This window comes from Hyperoodon ampullatus (genome assembly GCF_949752795.1).
Source record: "Hyperoodon ampullatus genome assembly, chromosome: 18".
Taxonomy (NCBI): Eukaryota; Metazoa; Chordata; class Mammalia; order Artiodactyla; family Ziphiidae; genus Hyperoodon; species Hyperoodon ampullatus.
This window is the reverse complement of record NC_136931.1, coordinates 14,247,720-14,275,170: the sequence shown is the minus strand read 5'-3', so window position 1 is coordinate 14,275,170 and position 27,451 is coordinate 14,247,720. Positions and strand designations below refer to the sequence as shown.

Here is a 27,451-nt window from a genome sequence, read left to right as displayed (position 1 = left end):
AGCTCTTTCAGTTAATTAATTTTCTTTTCAACTGAGTATGATCTACTGTTTATACTCTGCATTCCTAACCCTACTCTGCGTTCCTAATTTCAGTGATCATATTTTTCATGTCAAAAATTCCACCTGTTATTCACCTCTTTCACTGGGATTTTAATTTCTTCATTTATCACTAATCATTTTGTAGATTCTTTTAAGTTATTCTAATTGAGTTATTAGGGATGCCATTATTCCTATTTGTGTGACTGTTAACTCTCTTTCATTATCAATGCTTTCCCTGTATGATATGTAATTTTTGACTTGGGATCATCTTCCACTGAGACCGTTTTCTCTGTGACAGCCTCATTCACCCTGGATTGCAGGGTGGTGCTACAGTAGTGTTGCAGTTGTTTTGGCCAGGTACTCCAAGGGGTCAGGTTTTTTTTTTTAACCCCCACATTTGTTTATTTATTTTTTTGGCTGTGTTGGGTCTTCGTTTCTGTGTGAGGGCTTTCTCTAGTTGTGGCAAGCGGGGGCCACTCTTCATCATGATGCGTGGGCCTCTCCCTGTCGCGGCCTCTCTTGTTGTGGAGCACAGGCTCCAGACGCGCAGGCTCAGTAGTTGTGGCTCACGGGCCTAGTTGCTCCATGGCATGTGGGATCCTCCCAGACCAGGGCTCAAACCCGTGTCCCCTGCATTAGCAGGCAGATTCTCAACCACTGCGCCACCAGGGAAGCCCAGGGGTCAGATTTTGAGTTAATGCTTTGTTTGTTTTCTTTCTTATTGGAGTATAGTTGCTTTACTTGAGTTAATGTTTTGACCTGGATTAACCACAGTGATCTGTCAGTGTACGTGAAGACTCCACGCATATGCATGATACAGGCTTGAGCATTCTGTATCCCATGGGATACATATTTTCCCCACCTAGGATCCCAGAGAGATACAAGCTTCCTTGATTCTTCCCTGAAGTGCAGAGAAATAACAGGAGTGGCCGCCCTTCATGGCTCCATCCTCATGCAGGGATCTGTCCTGTGTGCCCACCTCACATGGGTCCAGGCTGCATCCCTCTATTTCAGTCCTTGGGTGGTAGGGACTGTAGTTGGGTCTGATGTCACCCGTGGTCACCAAGTAAAGGCTCTGAACTTAACCACACTGGCTAGGTTCCCTCTGTTTCTTTTTCACATCAGAGGATCTATTTTCTTTCAAGCTCACTATATATTGAAAGAGAGTTTTATTGTTGCCTTTGTTGTTGTTGTGCCTTATACAGAATATCCTTACACTTGTAACATGAGAGGGAGCTATAACAGTGCAGTCACCAGCATTTGCAGAACCAGAAGTAGGAGGATTTTTCATCCCCATATACTTTTTCCTGGTTTGGGGTTACTCCCTGTCCCTGACTCTCTGCTCCTGCTGTTTACACACAGTGGCTTCTTGAATCTCATTGAGACCATGGACTAGATATTATGTTATTTTTTCTTCTTTCTTATAGGAACTCATAGAATATATTTGCTCTTATTCCTCAGAATCATCCCTGTGTCATGGGTCCCCAGGATCATCCCCCAGGTTTAATGATTTTCTAGGGGGACTCACCAATAAGTTGTACTGGTGACTGTGATTTATTCCAGCCAAAGAATACAAAGTAAAATCAGCAAAGGGAAAAAGCACATGGAGCAAAGTTCAGAAGAAACCGGGTGCAGGCATCCAAGAATTCTCTCCCAGTGGAGTCACGCAAGATGCTCCTAATCCCCCAGCAATGAGCTGTGACTACACAATATGAGAGCTACCACAGAAGCCCACTGGAGACTCAGTGCCAGTGGGGCTCAGTAACACAGACATCCTCTGCCTGGCGCATACCAAAATTCCAGTCTCCCAGAAAGAAAACAGATGTTCAACATAAACCATAGTTGTTTGCACAAAAAAGTTGAGGCACAGTGAGCCATTCTTACCAACTTTGCAAGCAGGCCTTTCTAAGAGTAGCAGTTTTAGGACTGCTATGTTAACTCTTTTTTGCACTTCCCCCTTCTTTTGAACTGGACGTTGTTTTTATGGTTCCGAATGGGATTTTTTTCTCTGTATGTTTTTCCCTTTCTGTATTTACCAGATTTCCTGCTATAAGGCCAGATTCTTATAATGAAAACAAATGTTTACAGAGTCCTGCAGTGTACATGAATGCTTGAACATGTAACTAGATGGAGAAAAATTTTCCACCAGAATAACATGAGAGAACTATTGGTTATTGGAAAAATACATTATTACTGCTCAAGATAAAAGCTGAGACCCACCCTACTACCCTCCAGGGCACTGAGTGCAGGAAGAAAGAGAATTTTGTAGGAAACAAGAGAATTTTGTGGATTGCTCAAGAGAGGGGTGAGGAGAAGAGAGAATGAGGGCGGGAGGGTGAATCCTGGGAAACACTGCACACTGCAATTTGACTCCACCTTTATAACACTCCCCACATACACACTCACACTCACACATTCCATAAAATGTGCAAAATTTCATAAAATGCTTCATGTGAGTGAGTGTATTGTGAAATTTGGTGACAAGGCTCAGTTCTGTTCAGTGAAGCAGATAGCATGTAAGGAAGTGAGAGAGTGGAGGCCAAGAGAAGCAAGTGAATTAGGCAATGGCTTCTCATAGAAATGATGGCAGTGATTTTTAACTGTCACAGGCACTTTGAGGGTTGGAGGTAAGTTTATTAACACTAGTGGGCTCATGGACCCCCAGGGTGTGTGTGGGTGTGTATGTGTATTTAAATAAAATATGGATTGATATCCACCAATCAGTGTTAATCATTATTTATGTGTCAGTAGTAAGCACTAGTGATCTTCATGAAATTTTTTCTTGTCTTCATGCTCTAGTTTTTCTTCAAAGAATATATATTACTTGTAACATCAAAAAACAATAAAATATGTTCAAAATTATGAGGCCCCTTCAAAAATGACTTTTAAAACACTTCTAAATAGCTTGAACCTATACTAGCATTTTTCCCTAGTTTTTTTTTTTTTTTCAATGTTGGCTCCTTTTTGGAATTAAAAAAAAATTTTTTTATTGGGGTATAGTTGATTTACAATGTTGTTAGTTTCAGGTGTACAGCAAAGTGATTCAGTTATACATATACATATATCCACTCTTTTTTAGATTCTTTTCCATATAGGCCATTACAGAGTACTGAGTAGAGTTCCCTGTGCTATACAATAGGTCTGTGTTAGTATCTATTTTATATATAGTAGTATGTATATGTCAATCCCAGTCTCCCAATTTATCCCTGTAAATATCAGTTAAGTCCATCTTGTTTAATGTATCATTTAAAACTTGTGTTTCCTTATTTGTTTTCAGTTTGGATGATCTGTCCATTGTTGAAAGGGGTGTTAAAGTCCCCTACTATGATTGTGTTACTGTCAATTTCCCCTTTTATGGTTGTTAGCATTTGCCTTATGTATTGAGGTGCTCCTATGTTGGCTGCATAAATATTTACAGTTGTTATATCTTCTTGGATTGATCCCTTGAACATTCTGTAGTGTCCTTCTTTGTCTCTTGTGATAGCCTTTATTTTAAAGTCTATTTTGTCTGATGTGAGAATTGCTACTTCAGCTTTCTTTTGATTTCCATTTGCATGGAATATCTTTTTCCATCCCCTCACTTTCAGTCTGTATGTGTCCCTAGGTCTGAAGTGGGTCTCTTGTAGACAGCATATGGCATATGTACAGGTCTTGTTTTTGTATCCATTCAGCCAGTCTGTGTCTTTTGGTTGGAGCATTTAATTAATCCTTTTACATTTAAGGTAGTTATCAATATGTATGTTCCTATTACCATTTTCTTAATTGTTTTGGGTTTGTTATTGTAGGTGTTTTCCTTCTCTTGTGTTTCCTGCCTAGAGAAGGTCCTTTAGCATTTGTTGTAAAGCTGGTTTGGTGGTGCTGAATTCTCTTAGCTTTTGCTTGTCTGTAAAGGTTTTAAAATCTCCGTCAAATCTGCATGAGATCCTTGCTGAGTAGAGTGATCTTGGTTGTAGGTTTTTCCCTTTCATCACTTTAAATATGTCCTGCCACTCCCTTCTGGCTTGCAGAGTTTCTGCTGAAAGATCAGCTGTTAACCTCATGGGGATTCCTCGTATGTTATTTGCTGTTTTTCCCTTGCTGCTTTTAACACTTTTTTCTTTGTATTTAATTTTTGGTAGTTTGATTAATATGTGTCTTGGCATGTTTCTCATTGGATTTATCCTGTATGGGACTCTCTGTGCTTCCAGAACTTGATTGACTAGTTCCTTTCCCATATTAGGGAAGTTTTGAGCTCTAGTCTCTTCAGATATTTTCTCAGTCCCTTTCTTTTTTCTCTTCCTCTTCTGGGACCCCTATAATTCGAATTGGTGCATTTAATGTTGTCCCAGAGGTCTCTGAGACTGTCCTCAATTCTTTTCATTCTTTTTTCTTTATTCTGCTCTGTGGTAGTTATTTCCACTATTTTATCTTCCAGGTCACTTATCTGTTCTTTGCTTCAGTTATTCTGCTATTGATTCCTTCTAGAGAATTTTAAATTTCGTTTATTGTGTTGTTCATCATTGTTTGTTTGCTCTTTAGTTATTCTAAGTCCTTGTTAAACGTTTCTTGTATTTTCTCCATTCTATTTCCAAGATTTTGGATCATCTTTACTATCATTACTCTGAATTCTTTTTCAGGTAGACTATCTATTTCCTCTTCATTTGTTTGGTCTGGTGGGTTTTTACCTTGCTCCTTCATGTGCTGTGTGTTTCTCTGTCTTCTCATTTTGCCTAACTTACTATGTTTGGAGGTCTCCTTTTCGCAGCCTGCAGGTTCATAGTTCCCGTTGTTTTTGGTGTCTACCCCCAGTGGCTAAGGTTGGTTTAGTGGGTCATGTAGGCTTCCTGGTGGAGGGGACTGGTGCCTGTGTTCTGGTGGATGAGGCTGAATCTTGTCTTTCTGGTAGGTAGGACTGCCTCCGGTGGTATTTTTTGGGGTGTCTGTTCCCTTATTATGATTTTAGGCAGCCTCTCTGCTAATGGGTGGGGTTGTGTTCCTGTGTTGCTAGTTGTTTGGCATAGAGTGTCCAGCACTGTAGCTTGCTGGTCATTGAGTGGAGCTGGGTCTTAGCGTTGAGATGGAGATCTCTGAGAGAGCTTTTGCCGTTTGATATTATTTGGGGCCAGGAGGTCTGTGGTGGACCAATGTCCTGAACTCGGCTCTCCTACCTCAGAGGCTCAGGCCTGACACCCGGCCGGAGCACCAAGACCCTGTCAGCCACACGGCTCAGAAGAAAAGGGAGGAAAAAAAAGAAAGGAAGAAAGAAAGAAAAATAAAATAAAAAATATATTATTATTTTTTAAGTACAAAAAAAAGAAAGAAAGAAGAGAGCAACCAAACCAAAAAACAAATCCAACAATGATAACAAGTGCTAAAAACTATACTAAAAAACAAACAAAAAAAAAACGGACAGACAGAACCCTAGGACAAATGGTAAAAGCAAAGCTATACAGACAAAATCACACAAAGAAGCATACACGTACACACTCACAAAAGGAGAAAAAGGAAAAATATATATATTAAAAAAAATAAAGGAAGAGAGCAACCAAATCAATAAACAAATCTACCAATGATAATAAGCTCTAAATACTAAACTAAGATAAACATAAAACCAAAAACAACTTAGATGAAGAAAGCAAACCCCAAGTCTACAGTTGCTTCCAAAGTCCACCACCTCAATTTGGGATGATTCGTTGTCTATTCAGGTATTCCACAGATGCAGGGTACATCAAGTTGATTGTGGAGATTTAATCCACTGCTCCTGAGGCTGCTGGGAGAGATTTCCCTTTCTCTTGTTTGTTCGCACAACTCCTGGGGTTCAGCTTTGGATTCGGCCCCGCCTCTGCATGTAGGTTGCTTGAGGGCGTCTGTTCTTCACCCAGACAGGAGGGGGTTAAAGGAGCAGTGGAGTAGGGAGCTTTGGCTCACTCAGACCAGGGGAGGGAGGGGTACAGAATGCGGGGCGAGCCTGCAGCAGCAGAGGCCAGCGTGACATTGCACCAGCCCGAGGCACGATGTGTGTTCTCCTGGTCAAGTTGTCCCTGGATCATGGGACCCTGGCAGTGGCGGGCTGCACAGGCTCCCAGGAGGGGAGGTGTGGATAGTGACCTGTGCTTGCAACAGGCTTCTTGGTGGCTGCAGCAGCAGCCTTAGCGTCTCATGCCCGTCTCTGGGGTCCGCGCTGATAGCCACGGCTCGCGCCCGTCTCTGGAGCCCATTTAGGCGGTGCTCTGAATCCCCTCTCCTCGAGCACCCCAAGACAATGGTCTCTTGCCTCTTAGGCAGGTCCAGACCTTTTCCTGGACTCCCTCCCGGCTAGCTGTGGCACACTAGCCCCCTTCAGGCTGTGTTCAGGCAGCCAAGCCCAGTCCTCTCCCTGGGGTCTGAACTCCAAAGCCGGAGCCTCAGCTCCCAGCCCCCACCTGCCCCGGCGGGAGAGCAGACAAGCTTCTCAGGCTGGTGAGCGCTGGTCGGCTGCGATCCTCTGTGCGGGAATCTCTCCACTTTGCCCTCTGCACCTGCGGTCTTCTCCGTGGCTCCAAAGCTTCCCCCTGCCCACCCACCATCTCCGCCAGTGAAGGGGCTTCCTAGTGTGTGGAAACTTCTCCTTCACAGCTCCCTCCCAGAGGTGCAGGTCCCGTCCCTATTCTTTTGTCTCTGTTTTTCTTTTTTCTTTTGCCCTACCCAGGTACGTGGGGAGTTTCTTGCCTTTGGGAAGTCTGAGGTCTTCTGCCAGCATTCAGTAGGTGTTCTGTAGGAGCTGTTCCTCACGTAGATGTCTTTTTGATGTATTTGTGGGGAGGAAGGTGATCTCCACATCTTACTCCTCCACCATCTTGAAGCTATCTCCACTAAAGCAGTTTTCACAGTGATTTTTCCCATGACATTCCCACCAGATGTGTTGAAATGTGAGTTTCTTTTGATGCATAGTCTTACCAAATTTGGCAAACTTTGCCAATCTTATGGTTTAAAATTTTTTTCATTATGACCTTAATTTGCATTTCCCTGATTACTTATAAGGATAAGCAGCTTTACTGTTTGTTTGCCATTCTGTTTCCTCTTTTATGAAATGCATGCCCACATATGCTGCCTATTTTTCTGTTGTTTGTCATTTTCTCGTACCTTCATAGGAATGAATCTTGGAGGAGGAATGTGAGTGGACAATATAGCACACTAGGCCCTTGGGATTATCTAGTCCATCAAACTGCCAGAAGCAAGAGTCCATTGTAAATTTTACATAAATTTTATGTAAATTTTACGTAAATCTTAAAATTCTCTCCGGTCTTTCTGCTGTATAGGGTTTTATCGGTTCCCATAAAGAGCAGGTGTTGAAGGTTTACTACTTACCTGGAGTACCTGAGATCTTTCAAAGGAGCTTCCAGATACAGATTGCCCACTTGGACCCAGAAAACATTACTCTGAGTGGAGAGGGAATCTTTCCCCGAATCTGCATCGATCTCCCCAGGAACCTCAAAGGTACTTCTACCCTCTATAGTATTTCCCCACTGGATGACAAGATGTGTTTTAGCTGCTTATTATAAGGTTGATGGCAACTCGCATTATTTGTTTGGCAGTCCTCACAAGTTCCCTTTTGTGTTATTCGTGAATTGCAAAAAAACGTCGAGTTGAAATTGACTTGGTGACCTGAGATGAGTAAGACAAGATAGGGTCCATGGTAGTTCCAAATTAAGACTCCTGGCCAATTTTACCATCATTAAATTACTTAAAGAGGGATCAGGACATTGTGCTTCCAAAAGCCTTTTCCTCCATCACATGTTCCTTCCAGCTACACTCTCTCACTGAGTTGTCACTCACAGATGGCCATTGAGAAGGCAAAGGCTGATTGTACTGCAAGGAATACAATTCTCAAAATATCAATATAAACTGTACAGAAAGGCAGCTAAGGTTCCGACCCCTTATGCTGGCAGTACAGTTTGGAGGCTAATTTAAACTTATTAATTGTCTGCCCACGTCCTTAGCCAAGGCTTTTCTGGGTAACATCTGGCACCCAGAGCCATCCCTCTGTACCAGAATATTTCTGTCTTGGCAGATCCTGAAGCTCAACTCAGCAGCTCTTTTAGCCACAGACTGACTCTGGCTCTTTCTTCCTGACATGGACTACAGGATGAAGAGTCAAGAGAAACTTCTCACTCTTCTTCATGAGCCCTCTTCAAGCTCTTTGAAAGCTACATTCCCTAAGCAGCTTCAGACTAAGCCCTCCCACCTCAGCCTTTCCTCCTACCCCACTCCCCAGAGTCACTAACACCTGTTAATGATCATGCATTAAATCCTAATTGTCTGCTCCCTGATAATATGAACACAAATATTGATAAATCTAAGACCACGTTACACTCTAGTATCTAGAGTTCCAGCCAGCCGGAGGTTAGTCCAACTCTACATATAATCGTCAAGAAGAAAAGCCTTTGCCACACGGTTGAAAACTGGGTGCCCAGCTGGCCTCATGATGGCAGTAGACATGTTTGCCCAATACAGGGCTTTAAAATACTTTAAATCTGAATACTAGTTGGGTCTTCTGTACTCCAGTTCACCACAGTCCCAGCACTTCCTATGGTTTCATAGAAGGCACTTTAATTACTTTGCTTACCTTGCCCCTCAAGCATTTGAATTTGCACTGGCTTACTGGTGAACTGGTGAAATCTCTCCCCCCGTTGCCCAGCCTGCCTGATTCAGGGGACTGTAGCTTATTTCATCGTAGTTCAAGCAACTTGAACCAAATATATTCTTTTTGTTAACAGAGAATTAATAAACATGAAGACCAACCTAAAGGGTGACCATCCATCTGGGTTTGTCCAGCATGGAGGGGTTTCCCAAGTGGTGCAGCCATCAGTGCTAGAACTGGAAAAATATCAAGTAAGCTAGCATCCAGTTGGTCACCCTATGAGTGACTCAGGATGTTACTGTCATTAAGTTCTTGAGGAACAGTTGGTAGCCCACGAAAGCATAATCTCATAAAACTCAGTGAGTTCTCTTTTACAGATTCTACTCATTCACAAATTATCCTCTGAAGCAGAGAAAACATGGCAGGCTAAGTTTCACAAAGTTCACTTCCCTTCTCACTTTATTTACCCTGAGCTTAGAGTCTGTGTTTTAGGCATAATTCATATATTTCTAGCCATTCAGATTTCCTTCTCCTTCCAACCCCCACAGGATGTGAGAAGTATGAAATCTTCTTAAATCAGGCCAGAAAAAAACTAGAAAAAAACAAATATGATATGTTTGACCACTTAGAGAGACCTGAGGAAGTGCCTGAGGATGAATCTTCTGAGGTAAGATTGGCTTCACTCTGCACAGGAAGTAGATTCACAGGAAGCTGCAAAAAAATGTTTTTCCCAGTGGTAACATCTTGCATAACTATAGAACAGTATCAAAACCAGGAAATTGACATTGGTATAAGCCATAGAGCTTATTCAGATTTCATCAGTTTTATATGTACTCGTGGGTCTGTCTCTCTGCATGTCTGCATGTCTCTGTATATATGCATATCTGCGTCTGTGTGTGGTTCTAACCCAATTTTTTCACGTGTAGTTTTGTGTATCCACCACCACAATTAAGATACAGAAGTGTTCCATCTCCGTAAGTATCCCTTGTGCTTGCTGGGTAAATAGAATTATAATCAAAAATCTCTTTCCAACCCACAAAGGTGGAAGAGAAAGAATCCAACTTTATTATTGATAAGCATTAGAGCAGAAAGTGCTCCGTGTCTCTGTCAGTCTGCTAGGAGATTGCAAAGACAGAAATAAATCTCAGTCTTTCATAGAGCCAAGCAGATACAACCTATTATATACATGTTCTCAAGGTAAACAGTAACTAGTCCTTAAGTAAAAACTATAACTAGTCCTCAAGTAAGAGGACTTGACAGCACCATTTGTCACACTTAGTTCTGCTAAATTTACATGGTAATTGGGGTGACCACCTGTGTTAGCTAATTGGCTTTACCCAAAGGGAAAACAAACCTTTTGTGTTTTTATGACAGGGTCCTCTGAAGTTGGGCTCCTATCCTCCCACAGAAATGGGAGGATAGGAGATGAGGCTCTATCTTCCTTGATGATGACATGTCAAAGAGATGGTTCCCAGGTCCTTAAGGAAGATGTTCCTGGGTTGTGAAGCTGATAAAAAGTCTTAGCCTATGAAAAGATTTATATATATTTCCAAGAGACAGAGAAAGAACTTACAAGTTTTCTTGAAAATGAAGCTGGAAGAAGCCTCTACCCTTATTTTCAACAGGGAGAATTGAGCCTCTTTCTTTTTTTTGCCACACCTCATGGCTTACAGGATCTCAGTTCCTGACCAGGGATTGAACCAGGGCCGCAGCAGTGAAAGCCCGGAATCCTAACCACTAGGTCACCAGGGAACTCCCTTGAGTCTCTTATTTTAAATTTGTTTTTGCCTTTACATGCTTCTCCTTTATAGCCATCCCCAATGTCCCCACCCCTTCCCCCTGGCAACCACTATAGTTCTCCATCTCTATAATCTTGTTATGAGTATAGAAGAGTTATGTAAATGGGATCATACAGTATGTAACCTTTTGAGATTATTTTTTTTCATTCAGCATAATGCCCTTGAGATCCATCAATATAAATAGTTCATTCCTTACTCCATTGCTCAGTAATACTCCATGGCACAGATGTACAGTTTATTTAACCACCTTAAACCCCAACAAAAATTTTAACACCACAGATATACTGTATATCTGTTTATTTACTGTGGCCCTTTGGAGGGCCACAAGCCATTGTAATATCTAAGATTTTCTCACTCTCCCCTCCATGAAGCAACTTTCACCCCCTTAGGGGTGGTATTGCCCCCGTTGAGAATGCATGTTCTCAAAGAATTTGCTTACTTGCTCTTCTCTCTTGCTCCAGTTAAATGCTCAACTCCAGATGGAAGTAGAACGGCTTGTAGTCCAAGACTATGCCACAGAACATCAGAAATCAATTGACCTTGGTTCCATGGACAACTTCTGCCATCGGAGTCACCGCAAACCGATCAAGTGAGCGCCCTTCCATGTCGTGTTTGTTTCAGAGCGTAGCAGAGCCAGCGGTGCCCTCCACCAGAGTGCTCCCTGAATTAATGATCAACTATGTAGGGATGAAATCCACTCACCTTACATGTCTGCCATTCTCTAGCAGCCAGCCAACCAGGCAGGTCTCTGCCTCTTAGTCAGAAACCTCCCACCTTGTCTAATAGATGGGCCAGTTTCAGGTCCTTAAGGACCAGCACTGAATGTGTTTAGAGATGATGGCTAAAGCAGCAATGTGGTCTTCTGGGGGAAGTGTCTTGTTCCTAGTCTCCATTCTGGAGAGTGGTGGTTCTCTACTCCAGAGAATAGGATTGTGCAGAGGAGGTGGAAGAGAGCCTCACACTCTCGCACTTTTGGAAATGTGAGTGGTAAGAAGACCTTGTTAACCATTTCAGAGTCCAGCTGCCAGAATATATCCTAGACTTTGGCTACATCATCCTTGGTGACGTCCGAACCCACATCATCAAGATCACCAACACCAGTCACTTCCCAGTGTCCTTCCATGCAGAAAAGCGTGTCCTTCACAACACAGGTAACCAGGCTGGAGACCCTTCCTGTTGCACTCTGTCATTTCTAACACGATGCCCATCTGTACTGTCCTGGAGTGCTTCTTCTGGGATCAGCTGAAAGGATTGTTGGGCCGTTAATTGACACTTTGAGTGGTCATCCTGCCTCCGATGGGCTGTATCTAGAGCAGCTCTTGATTCCTACTTTTCTTTTCCACAAAGAAATTTTGTCTGTCTTGGTCCAGGCTTCAGTATTGAGCTAGATCGTGTGAAGAATCTGCCTTACTGTGAAACGGAAACATTTGAAGTGAGATTTGATGCACAAGGGGCCAGTCTTTCTGTTGGAAACAAAAAGGTCATTCTGCCCATCAAGGTAAGATACATCACTAGGCCCAGCTGATCCTCCCCAACTTCCAGCTCTGCTTGCTGATCACCCCTGTGATGATCCAGTTACTATTTCAGAGCCGTGATTCTTCCTCCAAACCCGTGCTACGTGGTAACAACAATTTTATGCCCACTCTAGGTGGTTGGAGGGCCAACAGTTCACATCTGTCTCCAAGCCAAGGTGACCATTCCCAGTATGACACTGTCTTGTGGAAAAGTGGAGTTTGCCACAATTCAGTGTGGACAGTGCCTCGTGGAAACTATTCAGCTTTCTAATCACCTCCAAGTCCCTTGTGAATGGTTTATCCACACCCATAAGCAAGTTAGCAAGGTAAATGAATTGTGGCCCATGGTCCCCTTTTTTCCATCTCCATTTAAGTCAGATTTATAATTCTAATCCTTCACTCTCTTCATTTCACCCTTCTGCTCAAAGACTTTCAGTGACAACCATTGCCCCCTGAATAAAATGTAGGCCCTCAGCCCAGCACTCAAGGACTATCAGGCCATGCTATCTCACGAATGTCTTATTTATCTCTGTGCCCTGGGTAGCCACACATCCCCTGACACCTGGGAAGTAATCAGTAAACATAGATTGAGTGGGTGGAGGGTGGAAGCATTTTCCAAAGAAAATGGTCTAATTGTCTACTATTTATTTACCAGCTGGAGAAACACATGCCAAAGTTCTTAAGACGGAAACTATGTGCTGAATTAAAGCCAAAGACACGGATCTTTGAGATTCAGCCCACTTCTGGGGTCTTGGATCCTGGTGAGAGGTCCAACATGCAAGTGAAATTCATGCCCAAAGAAGAGGTGAGCTTTAAAGAAATGTAGTCTCATTCAGACTCTCTGGATCTCTTTGAGCTGTACTCGAAGTCCATGCTTGATTGGGTCTCCAAGGAAACTTTGAGTGACCTGTCCCTCACTATTCTGATTATGACATTCAGTGCTCTGGTTCACGCAGGAGCTGCGTCCTGGTGGTTAGGAGCACCAGCTCTGGAATCAGCAGATCTCTCGAACACTTTAACTTTTACCAACAGACCTGGCTCAGTGGCCTTCTGCCTCTGCACTTAGAGGCTGCATGGCTTTGGGCAAATTATTCAGCCTCACTAAACCTCAGTTTGCTCATCGATAAAATGAAAAATAATAATATCACATGTCCAAAATCCCTTATTGCAATTCCAAAATCCAATAAGTTCTAAAAACTGGGGAAAATTTTTTTTAAGTTTCAGACCCAAACTCATTTGGCAGAAAAACCTAATCTGAACTGACATGAGACTACTTAACCTTTATTTATCCCCCTTGGTTTGCAGACTCAAACACTGCAACTGCAGAAATATTAATGTGTTTGATTACAGGGGACACTGCTAAGGTTACTATGTAACATAGGGTATATGCTCTGGGTCTACCTTTTTAAAACTCTGAATTTGAAAGCATCTGGCCCCTAGGGTTTCAGGTAAGACATTATCAACCTGCATTAGCTACCTCCTAAGGGTCATTTTGAAGATTAAATGAATTAATGTGAATAAAATGCATAGCATACTGCTCTATATGTAGTGTCTCAATATCTATTTACTATTATCATCAGTAGTTGTGATAATAATAAGTACTTCCTGGTAGACATACTCCCTGGGCCTCACAAGTGTTTCTTTTGCAAACACCATGAGCACAAAGCTACTCCTGACAAAGAATACAGTAAAAAAATAATAAAAATCCTAGAACCAGAGAGGATCTCAAGAGGTTACACTGTAGAAACTTTTGCTGAAAGCCTAAGGCATTTGGGAGATGTTTTTCTTTATTTTTTTAAAAGAAGAAATCGATGTGAGTTTTATAAAATACCCATGGTTAACTCCCATTTTCCTGGTAACAGCTTTGAGGAAATGCTTCAGAATCTACAATGAGAAGAAAGAAAAGAGAATGACTTCTTATCTGATTCTAAAATAGAGTCCCTGTTTCTATCATTATCAAAATCTCCCCAACCCTTTTAAAAGAAAAGAAAACTAATGTGTTTGTCATTCTTAGAGAGTCTTAAGACTGCCAGCAGGTTTACTCAAGATTTTGGATGTTTTACTGAAAAAAATATCAGTAAATATAGTAAAAAAAAAAAAAAAAAGATTTGTTTGGGCAGTTCCATAAATGTTGAGTTAGCATTGGTCAAAATTAATAAAATGGGGCTTCCCTGGTGGCGCAGTGGTTGAGAGTCCGCCTGCCGATGCAGGGGACACGGGTTCGTGCCCCGGTCTGGGAAGATCCCACATGCCGCGGAGCGGCTGGGCCCGTGAGCCATGGCCACTGAGCCTGTGCTCCGGAGCCTGTGCTCCGCAAGGGGAGAGGCCACAACAGTGAGAGGCCCGCCTACCGCAAAAAAAAAAAAAAAAAAAAAAAAAAAAAAAAAAAATTAATAAAATGTTTTCACCAAATGGGATAGGAATTTTTTAAGTATCATTTTTTACTGAAATATAGTTAATTTACAATGAATTTTTTTTCAGACTCTTTTCCATTGTAGGTTATTACAAAATATTGAGTATAGTTCCCTATGCTATACAGTAGGTCCTTGTTGTTTACCTATTTTATATATAGTAGTGTGTATATATTAATCCCAAACTCCTAATTTATCTCTCCCCCCCACCGCCCCACTATCCCCTTTGGTAACCATAAGTTTGTTTTCTATGCCTGAGTTTATTTCTGTTTTGTAAATAAGTTCACTTGTATCACTTTTTTAGATTCCACATATAAGCAATATCATATGATATTTGTCTTTCTCTGTCTGGCTTACTTCACTTAGTATGATAATCTCTAGGTCTATCCATGTTGCTGCAAATGGTATTATTCCATTCTTTTTTACTCCATTGTACATATATACCACATCTTCTTTATCCATTCTTCTGTTGATGGACATTTAGGTTGCTTCCATGTCTTGGCTGTTGTAAACAGTACTGCTATGAACATTGAGGTGCATGTATCTTTTCAAATTAGAGTTTGGGAGAGAAATTTATTGGCTGTATACAAGGAACTGGTTAACCTTGCAACCCATACAGTCCATACCTATATCTTCACCAGCATCAGCAGCACAGAGAAACACTGATGTCCACATTAACAACTCCTAGACATTATAACATGTGTTCAGAATACTTTGTGTTAGAAAACAAGGAGATGAATGAAATGTTTTAGAAATATTTCCCTGGGACTTCCCTGGTGGTGTAGTGGTTAAGAATCCGCCTGCCAGTTCAGGGGACATGGGTTCAATCCCTGGTCTGGGAAGATCCCACATGCCATGGAGAAACTAAGCCTATGCACCACAACTACCGAGCCTGCGCTCTAGAGCCCATGAGCCACAACTACTGAACCCACGCACCTAGAGCCAGTGCTCCGCAGCAAGAGAAGCCACCGCAATGAGAAGCCCATGCACCACAATGAAGAGTAGCCCCTGCTCATCGCTACTAGAGAAAGCCCACATGCAGCAACAAAGACCCGATGCAGCCAAAAAAAAAAAAAAAGTAAGAAATATTTCCCTAAAAAGCAGTTAAAATATAGAAGTTTGGATCACATAAGGTGCTAAACCCATAACTATATAGAAAACCTTCTTAGCCAATAATTTGTTCTCTTACTATCTCCAACAACAGGTATTTTTCTGAACTTGTATCTATGTCCTTACACATTCTTCCCATCTGATTTTCCTTCCCTCTGAGCTAAGGTAGTTAAGAGCTCTCCAAATCACTCAGCCAATCATGCTTTCTAGACCCAAGCCATGAGCCCAACAGTTTCAGAACAACCTGGGCATCTGGTTAAAACTACAGAATCCCCAGCCTTACCCCGCCCCTACCAAGTCAGGATCTCTAGGAATGGGCCTGTGAATATGCATTTTAATAGGTTCCTAACTGAAACCAGATTAGGATAATTGATATCATTATCAACTGGTATTTGGATTCTAATTGTATCAGATGAACTGATTGTGCTAGCTGATCATCTCTGACTAGCTGCTTAACTGTATCTTTAAATAATGGAAATATGATCATTTAGATTCTCCAAGAAACAGACCTGGAGTCAAGAATTTGAGTGCAAGCAGATTCTTTAGGAAGTGTAGGGAATACTAAAAGAGAAGTAGAAGGTTATAAGGAAAAGGAAGGCAGCTAATAGGGTGTGTGAATGACCCAGCTACCTTGGACACTGGATTGATTTATTGATTTTTGGCTGCGTTGGGTCTTCGTTGCTGCATGCGGACTTTCTCTAGTTGTGGCTAGCGGGGGCTACTCTTTGTTGCGGTGCACAGGCTTCTTGTTGTGGTGGCTTCTCTTGTTGAGGAGCATAGCCTTTAGTTGCATGGGCTTCAGTAGTTGTGGCATGTGGGCTCAATAGTTGCGGCTTGCAGGCTCAGTAGTTGTGGCACATGGGCTTAGTTGCTCCACGGCATGTGGGATCTTCCCAGACCAGGGCTCAAACCCATGTCCCCTGCATTGGCAGGCAGATTCTTAACCACTGTGCCACCAGGGAAGTCCTGGACACTGGATCTTAATCCTACTGGAAACTTGGAGAAAATATACAAAATGCACATTTCAGAATTATCCCTCTCAGGAGTCTTTATACAGTAACTCCTGAGAGTCATTGGTTAAGAATTGTCCCCAGAAGGTGTTACTTCTCTGACACTTTTGCCTTGCCCTGCCCTACCCATGGGCAGCAGGGCCCATGAAATGAGAGCCCAGAGGTACAGACCCAGAGGTGCAGATAGTGGCAGTGGGACATCTGAGCACATTGGAAGATCTGAGGGGTATGAGAACAGCGTTCACGGGACTGTGATGAAGCACTTGGTACAGTGCCTGGCATGCTAGATACCGAGTATTAACACTCTAATATAAATTGCTCTCATGAAATTTTATAAGAAAAGTTTTCTCTCTTAATCTAAACAGGATCAATTTTGTCCCCCAGTGGTTATCAGTTTTACATGTCACATAACAGAAAAAAATTTAGTTGCTTGTTTTGCTTTTATATTTTCCAGAAATTCTACAGCCAAACCTTGGTGTTCCAGATTGCCCAGAGTGCTCAAAAGCTTACTCTACTGGCACAGGGGCAAGGTCTAGAGCCATGCTTGGAATTTAGTCCCTCAGTTCTGGAGCTGGGGCCACTGCTGCCTTATGCACCTGGAGATGAGGCCGAGGTGGTGGTGAAGAATCCCTGCAGCTTCCCCATTGAGTTTTACTCCTTAGAATTTGACCAGCAATATCTTGTAGAAGAGAAGGTGAGCAGAGACCAAAACCAAACTCCATTTTCCTACACATGGTGGACCCTGCCAGGTACTCTTCTCTCTGCCTGGACAACTTCCTCCTCACCTTTGCTCCTTCTTCCTATGAACCCTTCCCTGTCAATTTAAAGATCACTTTGCAGTCTTTCCTGACCTACTTCCCTTGCCCTAAGCAGAATTCGTTCTTCTTTGTGGTCTCATTATACATTTGAAACAACTAATTTAAAAACTAATATGCTCATGTTAAAATTCAAACAGTAAAGAATGTATGCCATAGTCATTATATTTGAAATGAGTTTCTTGTAGACAGCATATATTTGGGTCATCTTTTTAATACACTCTGGCAGTCTTTGTCTTTAATTGGTGTATTTAGACCATTTACATTTAATGTAATCATGTTAGGGCTTAAATCTGTCTCTTTTTTTCCTGTTTGTTCTGGCTTGTGTATTTTACAATTGCTCCTCCTTGTCCATTTTTTTAAACTTTATTCTTTAGAGCAGTTTTAGATTCACAGCAAAATTGAGGGGAAGATGCAGAAATTTTTCATATAACCCCTGCCCCCACACATGCATAGCCTCCCCCATTATCAACATCCCTCACTAGAATGGAATATTTTTTACAGTTGATGAACCTATGTGACATCATAATCACCCAAAGTCCATAGTTTACATTACAGTTCACTCTTGGTGCATTCTATGGGTTTAGACAAATGTATAACAACATGTATCAATCATTATAGTGTCATACAAAGTATTTTCATTGCCCTAAATATCCTCTGTGCTCCACATATTCATCCCTCCCTCCTCCCAACCCCTGGCAACCATTAATCTTTTTTTACTGTCTCTGTAGTTTTGCCTTTTCCAGAATGCCATATAGTTGGAATCATAGAGTATGTAGATGTTCAGATTGGCTTCTTTCACTTAGTAATATGTGTTTAAGGTTCCTCCATGTCTTTTCATGGCTTGATAGCTCATTTCTTTTTAGTGCTGAATGATATTCCATTGTCTGGAAATACTACAGTTTATTTATCCATTCACCTACTGAAAGACATCTTGGTTGTTTCCAAGTTTTGGCAATTATGAATAAAGCTGCTATAAACATCTGTGTGCAGGTTTTTGTGTGAACATAAGTTTTCAACTCTTTAGGTAAATGCCAAGGAGTATGATTGATGGATTCTGTGGTAAGAGTATGTTTAGTTTTGTAAGAAACTGTCAAACTGTCTTCCAAAATGGCTGTAACATTTTGCATTCCTACTAGCAGTAAATGAGAGTTCCTGTTGCTCCTTATCCTCACTAGCTTTTGATATTGTCAGGGTTTTGGATTTTGGCTGTTCTAATAGGTGTGTAGTGGTATCTCATTGTTGTTTTAATTTGCATTTCCTTGAAGGCATATATAATGTGGAATATCCATTCATACGCCTATTTGCCATCTGTATATTTTCTTTGGTGAGGTATCTGTTACGGTCTTTGGCCCAATTTTTAATCGAGTTATTTGTTTCCTTATTGTTGAGCTTTAAGAGTTCTTTACATATTTTGAATAATAATCCTTTATCAGATGTGTCTTTTTCAAATGTTTTCTCCCAGTCTGTGGCTTGTCTTTTCATTCTCTTGACATTATCTTTTGCAGAGCAGAAGTTTTTCATTTTAATGAAGTCCAGCTTATCAATTATTTTTTTCATAGACTGTGCCTTTGGAGTTGTGTCTAAAAAGTCATCACCATACTCTAGGTCATCTAAATTTTCTGTTATGCTATCTTCTGGAAATTTTATAGTTTTATGTTTTTTATTTAGGTCTACAATTCATTTGAGTTAATTTTTATGAAGATAAGATCCACTCAGATTTATTTTTTTGCTGGTGGATGTCCAATTCCAGCATTATTTGTTGAAAAAAACTCTTTGCTCCATTGTATTGCATTTGTTCCTTTAGGAAAGATCAGTTGACTATGTTTATTTGGGTCTACTTCTGGAATCTCTGTTCTTTTCCATTGATCTATCCAGGTCCATTTTTACTATCTCTACCCTGCTGTCCTACCTTGAGGCTGATCTGTATAAGCTGTGCCTTTATCTAATACCCTTAGTACCCTACTTTTTAGAAACTGCCTCTTAGTTCCCTACTATGAGCAATAATGAAATTAGCTAAAAATTTTTTACCTCTCCTCACCACCCTCTAATTTAAAATGATATTTCTTTACTTCCAGTTAATGCCTACTGGGTAATCATCTCATGTACACTTACTCCATGTTTTGCTTCTTGTATTAAATCTATAGTGTCAGAGCTTAACAGTATTAAGATGTCAGAATGTAATTTCCATCATTTAGTCTTAGTTCTACGCTTGAACATATTTAATGCTCAACACCAGTCCTTGTGATGAAGCTTCTCCATTCGCTACTGGGTTGTCAGAAGATCATTCTCTAGTGGATTCCTCAGGAAGAGACCGTGGGAACAATATTTCCTGAGTATTCATGTGTTCGTAACTGTTTTTCCTTGGCTTTTGTTCTTGAAGATCGGTTTGATTGGATATAGTATCCTTGGCTCACATTTTCTGCACTCGTATATCTTAAATTCATTGCTCCATTGTTTTCTCATAAGGTCTTGCTGTTCGTGAAGTCTGATGTTATATTAGCTATTTATTGCTGCAAAATAAATTACTCCCAAGCTTAGTAACATAAAACAATAAACATTTGTCATCTCATGTTTGCTCTGGGTCAGGAATTTGGGAATGGCTTAGCTAAGATGGTCTGCTTCCTCTGGACTCTCCACCAACTTGGCCTTTGAATCTTCTTTCTTCTTTACATCCAGTGTTTGTGCTCTGCCCGGTTTGGATTCTGTCCCTCTGGATTCGAGTCTTTTCATTAGGTATTTATTAGATGTTCAATGGCTTGTGTTGGCACAGCATCCTCTGCTGTGGGTCAGGGTCAGTGGAAAGAATCCAAGACTCTGAGATTTGCATGCAGAAGGTTTATCAGAGAGTACTCTCAGGGACGACACCTGTAAAGGATAAGGAACATTAGACCTAGGCAGACAGAGAAGGTAAACTGTGATGACATTGCACAGAGACTTCAGCTGATCCCACAGGACACTCTGCAGCTGGGCTGGCTGTTTACAGTTGCCTCAGTTGAAGCAAGTTGGCCAGGCCTTTGTGTCTCTACATAAGCCAGCCTTTGGAATAGTCCTTCCTTTCCCCACTGATCTGCCATGCCACCTCTGTCCTGTGTCAAAGCTCCATATACACGTGGGTCTATTCTAAGCTCTCACCTCCATTTCATTGGTCAATTTCTCTGTTCAGCATCAACACCACCCTGTCTATTGCTCCAACTTAATAATTCCTGATATCTGGTAGGACAGTCCTCTCTGTTTTTCTTCATTAGCGTTTCAACTATTCTTAGCCCTTTGTTCTTCCATATAAATTTTAGAGTAAGCTCATTAATATTGGTTTTCAAACAACTAAAATTGGTGATCTTGGAGAAGGGTTACCTAACTGATTTTTTTTTTACAACTTTATTGGAGTATAATTGCTTCACAATGGTGTGTTAGTTTCTGCTTTATAACAAAGTGAATCAGTTATACATATACATCTGTTCCCATATCCCTTCCCTCTTGCGTCTCCTTCCCTCCCACCCTCCCTATCCCACCCCTCCAGGCGGTCACAAAGCACCGATCTGATCTCCCTGTGCTATGCGGCTACTTACCACTAGCTAGCTATCTTACGTTTGGTATTGTATATATGTCCATGCCTCTCTCTCACTTTGTCACAGCTTACCCTTCCCTCTCCCCATATCCTCAAGTCCATTCTCTAGTAGGTCTGTGTCTTTATTCCTGTGTTACCCCTAGGTTCTTCATGACTTTTTTTTTCTTAAATTCCATATATATGTGTTAGCATACGGTATTTGTCTTTCTCTTTCTGACTTACTTCACTCTGTATGACAGACTTTAGGTCCATCCGCCTCATTACAAATAGCTCAATTTCGTTTCTTTTTATGGCTGAGTAATATTCCATTGTATATATATGCCACATCTTCTTTATCCATTCATCCGATGATGGACACTTAGGTTGTTTCCATCTCTGGGCTATTGTAAATAGAGCTGCAGTGAACATTGTGGTACATGACTCTTTTTGAATTATGGTTTTCCCAGGGTATATGCCCAGTAGTGGGATTGCTGGGTCATATGGTAGTTCTATTTGTAGTTTTTTAAGGAACCTCCATACCGTTCTCCATAGTGGCTGTACCAATTCACATTCCCACCAGCAGTGCAAGAGTGTTCCCTTTTCTCCACACCCTCTCCAGCATTTATTGTTTCTAGATTTTTTGATGATGGCCATTCTGACTGGTGTGAGATGATATCTCATTGTAGTTTTGATTTGCATTTCTCTAATGATTAGTGATGTTGAGCATTCTTTCGTGTGTTTGTTGGCAACCAGTATATCTTCTTTGGAGAAATGTCTATTTAGGTCTTCAGCCCATTTTTGGATTGGGTTGTTTCACACCAGTAAATTAGGTTGCATAGGAAGTAATTGCTTTCTAGGAGTTGATTTTACTGTCTTTTATAAATATATATACACACTAGTGTTGCTGGATTTAGCAGAAAGAAAAACAGGTTGCCACAATTAAATTTGAATTCCAGATAAACAATATGGGACACATTTATATTTTAAAAATTATTCATTTTTTTATCTGAAATTTAAATTTAACTAGGCACCTTGTACTTCATCTGACAAGCCTAACATACATCCCTCTCTGTCTGTCTCTCTCTCAAATATACACACACACACACATACACATACCTAAACAGCCATTTTGCCTGTTTTTCTCTGGATCCTCTATTTATGAGACAACCACCTTACCAAGACAATATTGCTAACCACAATATTTTTCAATAACATGTCACTCAAAGTGGATAATTGAGTTCTGTACTTTTGTCAATGGAAAACAACAACAACAACAAAAAAAGAACCCAGTATATGTTATGTATAAAACAAGGAGAGGGGCTTCCCTGGTGGCGCAGTGGTTGAGAGTCCGCCTGCCGATGGAGGGGACACGGGTTCGTGCCCCGGTCCGGGAAGATCCCACATGCCGCTGAGCGGCTAGGCCCGTGAGCCATGGCCACTGAGCCTGCGCGTCCAGAGCCTGTGCTCCGCAACGGGAGAGGCCTCAACAGTGAGAGGCCCGCGTACCGCAAAAAAAAAAAAAAAAAAAAAAAAAACAAGGAGAAAATTCTTTTCCACATGGGAAATGCCCAGGCACAAATGAGGCAAAATAAAAATTCTATATCCCCACAGATCCAGGGCCCAGCCTTACACTTTAGACCTCTGCAAAGGACCCTACCCTTTGAGATCCAGAAAGTATTTGTATACACCCCAGCCTTGGTCAGGGCCAGGGTTTTTATGAGATGGATGGCAGACCCACCTGGGACTGCTGGGAGGAAACTTCCAGTGGGGCCAACAGCCGTTCCCATTCTCCTTGAGCAGATCTTGCGAACGCTGAAGGGCTACGACTCCTACAACTCCCTGCTGCTGCCTCCCCGCCTTCCGGGGGAAAAGCTGCCCCCCGAGGTGTATGAATACTTTAAGGAGATGAAGCGGTCAAAAGAGGAGCAGATGAAGGTGAAATATCTGGAGAGTCTGGCGCAGGAGAACGGTGAGAACTCAACAGTTCTGGAGCCCGCGGCTCCAGCCACTGCCCTGGCTTCTTTGAATTATCTCTGCTGGGAGACGAACCAGTTACTGAGCACCTTATGGATTTCATTTCTAACCCTTGCAAAATGGTCCTGTTGTCCCCATTGTAGGGATGCGGAGATGGGGACACATTCTGCTCTCACTAGAGTCTGGTGGGGAGTTAAGACTTAAAAACAGCTAATTCAGATATAGAAGGACACTTGCTAGATACCAAGCCCTGTGCTGAGGGCTTCACACGTACAGATGAGAGAGGAAGCACTGAGAGGCCAGGTCCACAGATTTAAGTGGCAGAATCAGGACTCAAGCCCAGGTCTCTCTGACTCTGGAGTCCACGACAGTAACCACTCCACTCCACAGCCTCCACATCTGTGCCTAGGTGATGCAAGGTAGTCCATCATGCACGGTAGATATTGGTGCCCTACGAGAGGTAGGGGTGGGAGTTCACATGAGGAAAGACCCTCGATGGTCCTCAAGGCCAAAACTCAATCACAAAGCTGGACTGTGCTCTTACAGTCTTGCCCTTTCTTGCCCAGCACCCCAGAGTTATCCATCATCCACCCAGGATCCCCCATTGTGTGCACCTGAGCATCAAGGTTCCGGGGAGACCTATGGGATCGTGTAGCTTGTTGGGGTGCTCACTTATCTGCTTCCCTGTGCCCTCATCCTGAAAATTTGCCCTCCCTGTTCTTACTTGCTCTCTTCTTCTGCATAATAGTCATCACATGTATTTTATTCACACTTGTCTCCCCTCTAGACAAGCCCCCATAAAGGCAGTGATCATGTATTCCCCAATGTAAACCCAGTGCATGGACCAGCACCTGATACATCATAGTGCCTGATAAATGTTTCTGTAAGAGTGAATGAATGAATGAATGAAGTCCATTTCTCCTGCCCTTGGACCTGTCTTGTCTCTCAAGACAGAAGGTAGTCGGAGAACACTAATCTGCCCTAAAAGGAGAAGATGAGAGAAGAAGGCTGCCTGTCCACCCAGTCTCCTGGTTGTATTTATTGAGCATATTAGTTCACTAGAACTGCCACTGCAAATACCACAGATTGGGGGGCTTAACCAAGCAAAACTTATTTTCTCCTAATTCTGGAGGCTAGAAATCCAGGATCAAGGTGTTGGTGGAATTGTTTTCTACTGAACCTCCCTCCTTGGCTTGTAGATGCCTGTCTTCCCCCTGTGTGTTCACAAGGACTTCCCTCTGTGTGTCTGTGTCCTAATCTCTTCCTACAAGAACACCAGTGATATTGGACTGTGGATGGCTTAGGACACTCATTTTAACTTAAGTACCTCTTGAAAGGCCCTAACTTCAAATAGTCACATTCTGGCATACTGGGGCAGGGGGTGGAGTGTGGCACGGGGGTGGTGCTTAGGACTTCAGCAAATGAACTTTATGGGAACCAGTTCAGCCCATAACAAGCACCCACTACGTTCCAAGCACTGAGCTGAAGTGCTGGAAGAAAGATCAATGGATTCAGCCCCTGCCTTTGAGAGCTCAAAGTCAGGGAGGGGTGGGGGGATAGACATTTAAACTCAGGACTGCCTAGTGGCCTGAGGCAGAGAGTCACGAGGGGCTGCAGTGTAAAAAGGACTTAGTGAGAGCTGAGAAGGGCCCATCGCTCTCATCCCTGTCCTACACGCCTTGGTTGTGGGTTCATTTTTCCATTTGGCCCATGGAAAGGTGATCTAGAGCCAGGACCTGAGGGTCAGTAGAAGTCCAGGGAGGCACTCCCTCTGCTTCTCACCAGCACCTCTCTGAGCATCTGCTTACTCTGCTGTCACAGAGTACACCTCCTTCCCTGCTTCCAGGCCACGTCCAGGGAAGGCCAGCGGCTACAAGTCATGTTATTGCCATTCCCAGGAGAGCTACAACCTCTCTGACTCAAATTCTAAATTAAACGAAGGTGTCTTGGCTCCAGGGTAGAGCTGGGTCACCTTGTACAATGACAGCCCAATGCACCCACTGAAACTCTGTGGAATAGGGGCATTGAGGAGGGTGCGGGGCAGATAAAGTAGTAGATGTGCTCAACAATGACATGGAGAAATGTTCATGATAAATTAAGGGGGAAAGCAGGCTACAAATTGGTATGTGTATAGTATGATCCCAACTTCAGTTTTGAAAAATTAAAAGTCTGAGAGGTTGCCTCTCTCCTATACTGGTATCATAAAATGAAGCTGCTGTTCCTCTATCACCATTTCTTTGTCTATCTATATTTCTTTCTGTAGCTAAATTTTGTCATTTTTGCTCTTTTGAATTTCCCAAATTTTCTAAACCAAATGTATAATTTTGGTAAATTTTTTTAATGTTAAAATGTAGAAACACTCTGGGCAGAGAAATTTAACAGCAGACTGACTGCAGTTCTTGTTTATTTGGGTCAGATAGTCCAGGGTGATGGTAACCAGTTCAGTGATTCTCCTCTTTGTCTCTCTTCCCTTTTCTGCCCTGTCTCCCTTGTCCTCCTCCCAACTCTTCCTGTGCGTTTCCATCCTTTGCTCCCTGGCAGAAGAGGACGATGGTCCCTTGTCAGAACAGGGAACCTCTGCCAGCACGAAGAGGACCTCGCTTAGCCGAGGGATCTCTGTCACATCCAACCTGGAAGAGCGGCATATCCCAATGGTCAAGTCCAAGACCTACCCACATGAAGAGGAGGATGAAGAAAGCCTGGAAAAAATCATGTTTCAAAGTAACCAAGCATTTTAATGTTTGGGTACCTGTTCTCTCTAAGCAAAAGTGGGAAGGCTGTTCAGTGCCTTTCACCTTTCTCCATAAAATGCATCTTTCTAGCACTATTATATATTAATTCTACAATATGAATATGCCATCATTTATTTAGTCATTTCCCTTACTGTTGCATATTCAGCTAGTTTGCAATATTATTTTTCAGCAGAAGAGATTCCCCAAAGTGGGATTAAGAGTCAAAGAGTATCTGTATTTTCAGTTGTAGTAGCTATGGACAGATAATTAGCCAAAACGGGCACTTTCATACACTACAGGGGGAGTGAGGCAACACCTGCAGCAGATTATGTTTGTCATTTTAAAATAGGACGTTTACTAAGAAAAAGTCGTACCCACTTCCTTCAGAACCCAGGTGAGTTCTGGGTGTGTCCGCATGTATGTGCATGCACACACACGCACATGTATATTTAATTTGCAGCTGACAAGATTCAGAGCATTGACAGCCACTTTCCAGAGGAGGTTGGGGAAGTAGAGAACAACCCAGTGAGCAAGGCCATTGCTCGCCACCTGGGCATTGACATTTCTGCAGAAGGCTGCAGGGCCAAGAACCAGAAAGGCATCGCCATCATCATCCATGGGACGCCCTTGTCAGGTATGCACAGCCCTGAGGGGTTTATGGTGAAGTTTGCACATGTAATTTTTTTTTTTTTTTTACCTCTGGGTGATGCCTTTTGTTTTTTTTTTAATTTATTTTTTAAATTAATTTATTTGTTTTTGGCTGCGTTGGATCTTCGTTGCTGCATGCGGGCTATCTCTAGTTGCGGCTAGTGGGGGCTGCTCTCTGTTGTGGTGCGTGGGCTTTTCATTGCGGTGGCTTCTCTTGTTGCAGAGCGCGGGCTCTAGGTGCAAGGGCTTCAGCAATTGTGGCACGTGGGCTCAGTAGTAGTGGCTTGCATGCTCTAGAGCTCAGGCTCAGCAGTTGTGGCACACGGGCTTAGTTGCTCCACAGCATGTGAGATCTTCCCGGACCAGGGCTTGAACCCGTGTCCCCTTCACTGGTAGGTGTATTCTTAAGCACTGCACCACCAGGGAAGTCCTGCATGTGTAATTTTTGAGGCAGTAAAAGACTCTTCTGTTTGAAATTTATATACCAAAGGATTATCCCCAAATTGTTAAATTGCCAACTTCAGAGATACGGAGTTAGAGAAAGAGCGGGGACACCTCATTAATTAATACATCTCTGAATTGTTGGAGCTTGCATTCTTTCAATAACTTAATAACATTAAAATATTAAAGAAAAATCCAAGACATTAAGTTATTTTAAAAGGTGGGGGGGGGCCTTCCCTGGTGGTGCAGTGGTTGAGAATCTGCCTGCCAATGCCGGGGACACGGGCTCGAGCCCCGGTCTGGGAAGATCCCACATGCCACGGAGCAGCTGGGCCCGTGAACCACAATTACTGAGCCTGAGCGTACAATTACTGAGCCTGTGCGTTTGGAGCCTGTGCTCTGCAACAAGAGAGGCCGCGATAGTGAGAGGCCTGCGCACCGTGATGAAGAGTGGCCCCCGCTTGCCACAACTAGAGAAAGCCCTCGCACAGAAACGAAGACCCAACACAGCCATAAATAAATAAATAAATAAAATTTAAAATTCACGACATATGTCAATATTTTTTTTAAAAAAGGAAGAGAGGGGAAGAATATGTGCAGACTCCTTGGCCTGGCAGTATTACTTCTAAAAAACTTATCTTAGGAAAATAATCACCTTGACAAAGATTAACTGCATGAGTGTTCACTGCAACATTGTTGACCATACTAAAAATTTGGGAGCACTTGAAGCATTCAATATACGGGACTAGTTAATTAAGCCATAGTACATTCATGCAGTGAATTATATCGCCATTAAAAACAGTGTCTTGTAC

The 27,451-nt window shown here is 42.3% G+C and overlaps 1 protein-coding gene across 1 annotated transcript in view; it reads left to right on the top strand.

The window, feature by feature from the left end:
* Nucleotides 1-27,451, top strand: part of HYDIN (HYDIN axonemal central pair apparatus protein) — a gene marked incomplete at its 5' end in the record, with an annotated part of 359,388 nt that overhangs the window by 224,577 nt on the left and 107,360 nt on the right. The window contains 11 exons of the mRNA XM_079723315.1: nucleotides 7,317-7,494; nucleotides 9,187-9,305; nucleotides 10,899-11,026; nucleotides 11,452-11,588; nucleotides 11,808-11,935; nucleotides 12,086-12,277; nucleotides 12,607-12,756; nucleotides 16,937-17,176; nucleotides 22,645-22,813; nucleotides 25,360-25,539; nucleotides 26,011-26,184. Of these exons, the coding sequence (XP_079579441.1) occupies nucleotides 7,317-7,494; nucleotides 9,187-9,305; nucleotides 10,899-11,026; nucleotides 11,452-11,588; nucleotides 11,808-11,935; nucleotides 12,086-12,277; nucleotides 12,607-12,756; nucleotides 16,937-17,176; nucleotides 22,645-22,813; nucleotides 25,360-25,539; nucleotides 26,011-26,184 (1,795 nt within the window). The remainder of the gene's footprint in view (nucleotides 1-7,316; nucleotides 7,495-9,186; nucleotides 9,306-10,898; nucleotides 11,027-11,451; nucleotides 11,589-11,807; nucleotides 11,936-12,085; nucleotides 12,278-12,606; nucleotides 12,757-16,936; nucleotides 17,177-22,644; nucleotides 22,814-25,359; nucleotides 25,540-26,010; nucleotides 26,185-27,451) is intronic.